The sequence below is a fragment of the Somniosus microcephalus genome, chromosome 11, assembly GCF_052327205.1.
Source record: "Somniosus microcephalus isolate GS21.2 chromosome 11, FLI_Smic_1.0, whole genome shotgun sequence".
Classification (NCBI taxonomy): Eukaryota; Metazoa; Chordata; class Chondrichthyes; order Squaliformes; family Somniosidae; genus Somniosus; species Somniosus microcephalus.
Genome location: NC_140997.1, coordinates 106,756,802 through 106,765,876, shown reverse-complemented (window position 1 = coordinate 106,765,876; position 9,075 = coordinate 106,756,802). Strand labels below are relative to the sequence as shown.

The 9,075-nt window shown below is 48.5% G+C and overlaps 1 protein-coding gene across 1 annotated transcript in view; it reads left to right on the top strand.

Moving 5' to 3' along the window:
* Nucleotides 1-204: 204 nt before the first annotated feature.
* LOC147110817 (nuclear receptor subfamily 2 group C member 2-like) overlaps nt 205-9,075 on the top strand; it is a 52,857-nt gene continuing 43,986 nt past the window's right edge. Inside the window, exons 1-2 of the mRNA XM_085999966.1 lie at nt 205-218; nt 322-461. Coding sequence (XP_085856092.1) covers nt 205-218; nt 322-461 — 154 coding nt within the window. The remainder of the gene's footprint in view (nt 219-321; nt 462-9,075) is intronic.

Sequence of the window (9,075 nt, the reverse complement as noted above, 5' to 3'; positions counted from 1 at the left end):
AATGAGAGGAGAGCGGGAACGTGGGATAGAATGAGAGGAGAGCGGGAACGTGGGATAGAATGAGAGGAGAGCGGGAACGTGGGATAGAATGAGAGGAGAGCGGGAACGTGTGTATTGAATGTAATTCAACATTTTCTGCATTAATCAAAGGATGTTTTTTAATGGCAAATTTTTAATGATGCTAAAGTGGAATTAAAACAAATAATGGTGATTACAAAGTAAGCGTTTTAAACGCAAGGTGAACGATGTAGACAGCTTGTGCGAGTTTGCGGTTAGAGTGAGTGAGCAGAGTTTTATTTGAATGTTTACATGTTATTTCAGTCAGGACTGTAACACGAGCCTGGTGCGAGCCTGCTGGAATGAGCTGTTCACCCTGGCCCTGGCACAGTGTTCTCAGGTCATGAACCTCTCCACGATCCTCACTGCTATCGTAAACCACCTACAGAGCAGCCTGCAGCAAGGTGAGTGAGGGCTGTCAGACACCAGGAGTGTTTGCAGGTAGTGTCCTTTCCCATGCTACAGCAGCTGGGCAGCAATTCCCAAGAGCACTTTCCTGAGTTCAGTCTGTTAAATCAAGGCTTGTATTGATCATGCTGCATTCTGACCTGTTGCATTGTAGCTGAGAGTTGTGTTGAGCCCTGATTTGAAGCTCGGGTGGTGTGGCTTGCACACTATGCTGGCCTCACTCGGGGAAGATGGTGTGAAGTGGATCCAGGGCCAGGAGAAGCCCAGATACATGGAAACTTTTATTAAAGATGTCCTTCCAGAGCAGGAGTGCTCCTCTGGGCAGCGGGTTCCCTCTCCCGACCATGATCCACCCTGTCCCACCATCAACACTTCCCCGGCGATCGAGGACCATTCCCGCAGCTCCCTGGCCACAGCTTCCTGTTGCACCCACCCGACTCCCTCGGGCAGGTGTCTGGCCTGTTTTATGTTATTGGGGTCCAGGCCTCAGGTCCCAGACCTACCACTCACCCTGTTGCTCCCACACTCGCCTCTCATCCCAGCTTAAAATCAGGACTTTGATCTCCATAAAACAGTACATGTTCATTCACTTTAAAACCCTCTCTGCTTTTCCTCAGATGTCATTGGTGTATCTGGTGTTATTGTTGTTATCTGTTTAGACTCAGTAGCTGCACCACATCCTCTCGTCACCTTTTGTGCCAACTTTTCCCATGACAAATTCCTATCTGCACATTTTTACTGGAAAATACCTGTAATGTATGTACCTTTAAGGGGAGAACTACTTTTTACAGCTCCTGTATACTGTAGTACCGGCAGTGACCACACCTGTATATAAACACTGAGTAGGGATCTGAACGGTTAGTTTTGGAGTAACCCTCATCCAGTAAACACCTGTTGATTGTTCCCTGCAGTCTCTTGTCTAATTATTGAAGGACACACAACATCAAGATACACGGATCTAACATTGGCGACGAGAAGATTCAAACCTACCTGCAACTCTGCATCACCTCCCAGGGATTAGCTCATGGAGAACAGTGAAAGAAGAAGGCCAAGTCCAGAAGCACGGGCGTCGACCATCCAGCGGAGACTTGAGCATCGCAGGGGAGGCTGTTGAGAACTGGGCTTGGTTCTCCAGTCCCGGTGGTCCAGCGAAACGGGCTGGCAACAGGTACGGCGCAGACCCTTCCCGGACAGCGGCGGCTTGAGCCGACTGATGGCACAGTAAAAGGCCGAGCAGCGTCGATGGGAGAGGAGAGAGGGTAGAGCGCACAGGGCGCAGCCGGTGTTCAGGACCGAGCGGTGCCAACGAGAGAGAGCAGAGCGCAGCCGGTGTTCAAGGGCTGAGCAGCATCAATGATTGAGAGAGGCACGCAGGAAAACGCGCAGAGTGCAGCCGGTGTTCAAGGGCCGAGCAGCGTCAGCGGGGAAGAAAGGAAAGCGCGGGAGACGCCATTTTGAGCTGCAGCAGAGAAGAAGGGAGAGCGCGGGAGACGCCATTTTGAGCCAGTCTAACCACACCCAGGGATGCCGAAGAGTGGCAGTGTCACAGCGTTCGAAAATGAAGTCGAAGATTGGACGAAATATGTTGAATGCATAGAAGTGTACTGCAAGGCGAATGAAGTGCCAAATGACAGGAAAGCGCTGGTATTGTTGAATTCAATGGGTGCAAAAACGTATGGCTTACTGCAAAACCTAGTAACCCCAGAGAAGCCAGTGGAAAAGGATTTTGAAAACATAGTGTCAATCCTACAGGACCACTTAAACCCCACACCGCTGCTGATAGCAGAAAGATTTAAGTTTCACAAAAGGAACCAGCATAAAGATGAAAGTAATGCTGAGTATTTAACGGAACTGCGCAAGCTATCGAAACACTGCCAACTTGAAACGGGACTAGCAGATACTTTAAGGGACAAGCTTGTGTGTGGGCTTCAAAGTGAAGGAACCCAGAAACGGCTTCTATCAGAAAAGGATCTTACGCTGGACAAGGCTTTCAGCATGGCAGTATCACATGAAGCAGCAGCACGGGGCGTGGCAGAGATACAATGGAGACCGCAAGAATATGGCACAAATCAAATGTCATACGGAACAGTGAAGTGTTATCGCTGCCGCAGAACAGCACACGACCATAAGGATTGCTGGTTCAAGGACCAAGTGTGCAGACAGTGTGGAAAAGTAGGACACAAAGCAACAGTCTGCAGGTCGGAAAAGAAAACCAGCAGCAAGAAATCTCCACAGGAGAAGTACAAGAAGGTACATAAGGTGACGGAGATTAGTTCAGACGAACAGAAAAGTGATACAGACTCCGGAAGCAAGGAGCTGGGTTGTCTGAAGCTACATAATGTGATCAAAATGGAGGATCACCAAACTATCTGGGTCACGCTCAAGATAGCTGGAGTCCAAGTGAAAATGGAATTGGACACAGGATCAGCCTTAACAGTCATAAACCGAAGGGACTACAAGCGGCTATTCTCACATATACCCTTGAGAGATACAGTGATCGTCTTGAAGATGTACACGGGGCAAAAAGTCTACCCCAAAGGAAAAATAAGGGTGAACGTTATATATAACGGCAAGGAAACACCAAAAATGGACCTATATATATTGCCAGAGGGAGGACCACCACTACTAGGACGTGAATGGATCTGGAAGATACAGCTAGATTGGCATTGCATACAAGCACTGACTGTAGATGCCAAAAAGGATGACGACGTCACACCTGGACGACTGTCAAAAATGCCAACTGACGCACAAGAAGTGTTCCAGGAGGGACTCGGAACACTAAAAGGCATAACAGCGACGATCAAAATAGAGGAAAATGCAAGCCCAAAGTATTTTAAGGCCTTATGCGATCCGCCCAGCCGTCGAAGCAGAGCTGGAAGGTTTGGAACGTTCAGGAGTACTGTCCAAAGTGGACTGGAGTGAGTGGGCTACACCCATCGTTCCTGTAATGAAGAGGTCGTTGAGTAATACGCCTGGGGAACCAAAGAAGGTTCGCATCTGTGGGGCTTTTAAGGTGACAGTGAACCCAGTCCTTCACACGGTACAATATCCGCTTCCGCGGATTGAAGATATTTTCGCCTCGCTATCTGGAGGGAAATGCTTCACTAAGATTGAACTGGCCCAGGCGTACCTGCAAATGGAGGTAGAAGAAGCCTCAAAACAGTACCTCACGATCAACACTCATAAAGGTCTCTACCAATACAACCGGCTGGTGTTCGGGGTAGCATCAGCTCCGGCTATTTGGCAAAGGGCAATGGATCAAGTCCTGCAAGGGATTCCAACGACCCAGTGTTATTTGGACGACATCCTGGTCACGGGCGAAAATGACAGTGATCACCTCACCAACCTGGAGCAGGTGCTCACTAGATTGAAGGAATATGAGCTCCGAGCTAATTGCCACAAGTGCGAGTTTTTCCAGAAGTAGATCTCGTATTGTGGCCACGTTATTGATAAAGAGGGGTTACATAAGTCCCCTGAAAAGATTGAGGCAGTAGTCAAGGCTCCAGCACCGGAAAATGTGTCACAACTGAGGTCGTTCCTCGGGCTGGTGAACTACTAACATAAGTTCTTGCCGAATTTGTCTGCCGTACTACACCCACTGAACATTCTACTGCAAATGGGGGTACCATGGAAGTGGAATGATGAATGTAAACGAGCTTTCCAGAAGAGCAAAGAATTGATCACATCAAAAGAGGTGTTGGCTGATTTCAACCCAGCACTACCAATTCGGTTGGCGTGTGATGCATCACCCTATGGCATTGGAGCGGTGCTGTCGCACAAATTCTCGGATGGCTCAGAGAGGCCAATAGCCTTTGCGTCACGATCACTAGCCTCAGCCGAGCGTAACTACGCCCTGATTGACAGGGAGGCCCTCAGCCTAGTGTGGGGAGTGAAAAAGTTCAATCACTATCTGCACGGGCACAAGTTCACCTTGCTGACTGACCACCAACCACTTGTCTCCATTTTTAATCGAAAGAAGGGCGTTCTGGTGATGACTGCGCAACGGCTACAAAGATGGTCCCTTTTTCTAGGAGCGAACCAATATGAAATCGAGTATAAGGGCACGAAACAGCATGGAAACGCTGATGGGCTATCACGCCTGCCACTGCCTACTGTGGAGGAAACACCAGCAGTGGACCCTGTCGAAATATTTCATTTGACTATAATTGAACGCTTGCCAGTAACTAACGCTGATATAGAGAAGGAGACCCGAAATGACCCAACACTGTCTCGGGTACATGACTTGACGGTGAAGAGATGGCCAACACATGGTGACTCACTGTTGCCAGCATTCTCATCCAGAAGAGAACAGCTGTCAGTATGCCAGGGGACCTTGATGTGTGGACCCCGAGTGGTAATTCCACCCAAGTTAAGGGAGAGAGTGCTCAATGAGCTTCACGAAGGCCATCTGGGAGGGGTGAAAATGAAAAGCCTTGCTAGGGCTTATGTGTTCTGGCCGGGGATCAATCAGCTAATCTAGGACCTGACAAAGAGCTGCTCAGGATGCCAGAAGGTCCAAAATGCACCACCACATGCCCCTCTACACGCATGGGAGTGGCCCTCATCTCCATGGCAACGGGTGCATATTGATTTTGCTGCTCCATTCATGGACTCAATGTTCTTAATAGCCATGGATGCGCACTCGAAATGGCCTGAGGTGATCAAAATGTCCTCCACCACCACGGAGAAAACTATTGCAGTCCTACGGACCATATTTGCCAGGAACGGCTTGCCAGAGCAGATTTGCTCTGATAACGGACCACAGTTTGTGTCCGAAGAGTTTCGAAGATTTATGAAAAGGAATGGGGTAAAGCATTACACATCTGCCCCGTATCATCCAGCCACAAATGGATTGGCTGAGAGGTTCTTGGAAACCTTTAAAAAAGCAGTAAGGGCCATATGCGATGACGACGTTCCACTGCAGCATAAGGTGGACAATTTCCTGTTAGCCTACAGAAATGCGACACATGCAGTCACCAACCAGACCCCGGCCATGATGTTCTTAACCGAAGGTTGAGATCTCGTATGGATTTGCTCAGACCAAATGTACGAAGAGATGTTGAGAATAAGCAATTCCAGCACATCAATGAGAAGCCGACAAGGAGCTTCAATGTAGGGCAACCAGTCTTGGCCCGCGACTACCGAACAGAGAAATGGCAACCAGGAACGATATGCACACGGCAGGGGCCACTAATGTACGCAGTGGATGTTGGGGAGAACGTTGTGAGACGCCATGTTGACCAGATCCTAGAGTCACAGGAACGAGTCAACCCCATGTCTCGCCCATACGTACCTGGTGATGAACCCGACATACAGGTAGCATTTACCCCAGAAACAGTAGCATCGGAAGCTGATGAACCAACCGACGACAGGGGGCCAGAATCACCTCCGCACCAAGAGCAAGACACTCGGGAAAGGCGCTATCCAGAAAGGATCAGGAAGCCTCCCCAAAGACTGAATTTATAAACAGACTATTTTCAGTTAAGCTTGCATGTTAAAAGTGTTAATTGTAATTAGTTGATATTTAATTGTTAAATGAATGTTATGGTACTGTTAATCTAAAAGGGGAGGAATTGTAATTTATGTACCTTTAAGGGGAGAACTACTTTTTACAGCTCCTGTATACTGTAGTACTGGCAGTGACCACACCTGTATATAAACCCTGAGTAGGGATCTGTACAATTAGTTTTAGAGTAACCCTCATCCAGTAAACACCTGTTGATTGTTCCCTGCAGTCTCTTGTCTAATTATTGAAGGACACACAACATCAAGATACACGGATCTAACAATACCGAGGTAAACTGGTCAGTGATTGCACAGTCTAGCCACTGGATTTCTTCAGTTTTGTCAACTAGGGATTTATTGGGGTCATGAGGAGAGAGATAGAGAGACAGGAAGCAGAGAGAGAGAGATGGTTGGAATGAGATGGGTTGGGGAGGAGAGAGAGATAGGAGTTGGGGAGGAGAGATTAAGAGAGAGAGACGGTTGGAGAGTAGAGAGAGATAGGAGATGGGGAGGAGAGATGAAGAGAGAGAAACAGTTGGAGAGGAGAGAGAGATAGGAGTTGGGGAGGAGAGATGAAGAGAGAGAAATGGTTGGAGAGGAGAGAGAGATAGGAGTTGGGGAGGAGAGAGAGACAGGAGTTGGGGAGGAGAGATGAAGAGAGAGAGACAGTTGGAGAGGAGAGAGAGATAGGAGTTGGGAAGGAGAGATGAAGAGAGAGAGAGACAGTTGGAGAAGAGAGAGCGATAGGAGTTGGAGAGGAGAGAGAGATAGGAGTTGGGGAGGAAAGATGAAAGAAATGGTTGGAGAGGAGAGAGAGATAGGAGTTGGGGAGGAGAGATGAAGAGAGAGAGACAGTCGGAGAGGAGAGTGAGATAGGAGTTGGGGAAGAGAGAGAGATAGGAGTTGGGGAGGAGAGATGAAGAAAGAGAGAGACAGTTGGAGAAGAGAGAGAGATAGGAGTTGAGGAGGAAAGATGAAAGAAATGGTTGGAGAGGAGAGAGAGATAGGAGTTGGGGAGGAGAGAGAGATAGGAGTTGGGGAGGAGAGAGAGATAGGAGTTGGGGAGGAGAGATGAAGAGAGAGAGATGGTTGGAGAGGAGAGAGAGATAGGAGTTGGGGAGGAGAGAGAGATAGGAGTTGGGGAGGGGAGATGAAGAGAGAGAGAGACAGTTGGAGAAGAGAGAGAGATAGGAGTTGAGGAGGAGAGAGAGATAGGAGTTGGGGAGGAGAGATGAAGAGAGAGAGACAGTTGGAGAGGAGAGAGAGATAGGAGTTGGGGAGGAGAGATGAAGAGAGAGAGACAGTCGGAGAGGAGAGTGAGATAGGAGTTGGGGAGGAGAGAGAGATAGGAGTTGGGGAGGAGAGATGAAGAAAGAGAGAGACAGTTGGAGAAGAGAGAGAGATAGAAGTTGGGGAGGAGAGGTGAAGAGAGAGAGACAGTTGGAGAGGAGAGAGAGATAGGAGTTGGGGAGGAGAGATGAAGAGAGAGAGAAAGTTGGAGAGGAGAGAGAGATAGGAGTTGGGGAGGAGAGAGAGATAGGAGTTAGGGAGGAGAGATGAAAGAAATGGTTGGAGAGGAGAGAGAGATAGGAGTTGGGGAGGAGAGAGAGATAGGAGTTGGGGAGGAGAGATGAAGAGAGAGAGACGGTTGGAGAGGAGAGAGAGATAGGAGTTGGGGAGGAGAGAGAGATAGGAGTTGGGGAGGGGAGATGAAGAGAGAGAGAGACAGTTGGAGAAGAGAGAGATAGGAGTTGAGGAGGAGAGAGAGATAGGAGTTGGGGAGGAGAGATGAAGAGAGAGAGACAGTTGGAGAGGAGAGAGAGAGAGGAGTTGGGGAGGAGAGAGAGATAGGAGTTGGGGAGGAGAGATGAAGAGAGAGAGACGGTTGGAGCAGAGAGAGAGATAGGAGTTGAGGAGGAGAGAGTGATTGGAGTTGGGGAGGAGAGATGAAGAGAGAGAGACAGTTGGAGAGGAGAGAGAGATAGGAGTTGGGGAGGAGAGATGAAGAGAGAGAGACGGTTGGAGAGGAGAGAGAGATAGGAGTTGGGGAGGAGAGATGAAGAGAGAGAGACGGTTGGAGAGGAGAGAGAGATAGGAGTTGGGGAGGAGAGATGAAAAGAGAGAGATGGTTGGAGAGGAGAGAGAGATAGGAGTTGGGGAGGAGAGATGAAGAGAGAGAGACGGTTGGAGAGGAGAGATGGTTGGGGAGAGAGAGACTGCGGTTGTGGAGGAAAGAGAGAGAGAGAAGGTCATGGAGAAGGATTGGGTCATGGGAGGAGAGAGGGTGAGATGATGACCCGCAATTTGCCTTCGGTGGCGAAGCAAAGGTGTTCGCCGCTGGCTGCGAAGAAAGCTGCCCAGAAAGGTCTTGCAATCTCTGTGGCGAGAAGTTTGCCTTTCTCGATGCAGTCAGGTCAGTGTAGATTAGTGAGGAACTTTTAGTGCGAGCTGCTGTGACGCCAACATACTGTCTAAGCAGCCAATCATGAAGCAGAATTCTCACAGACAGGGAAGCAGGAAGTGAAGAAGTTGCTTTTATCCAGACTTTTAAAAAATGTTGCAGAGAGCATAACAAAGATTGGGACTCTGACATGGGGAAAGCATGAACAAACTTTAATGAAAATAATGGAGAAATTTGACACTCCACAAAATTAAAATTAGTTTTTCAGGGCCATAACGTTTGTTTAACAGTCAACATGCTGTTAAAACCCCAGTTACACCTGATCCAACAAGGCCTAACTTTTAATGGGCCCATGTTTTCATCAGTTTCCCTGATTGCCGGCTATGGGGGGGGAGGGGGGCCACATTGCAGTTAGTGTCAGAGTAGTGAATGACTGTCCGCAACTTCAGGATTTCTGCGTTAACATGCACATGCGCTACATCCCCAAGTTGCGGTCAGTTTCAAAGGGGTAATGACAGAAATTCCGGGCCGATATTTCCATGTGCAGATGCTGCAGAAGATCAACAAATAATTTACCAAATTCCATTGTCCACATTTAGTGTAAACTTGTAGAGCTCTAATTAACCTCCACCCAGTGGAGAAGCTGCAGCGTGACGTATTTACATAGCCATTTGCCATTATAAACGTGTAATTACAGCGTGATG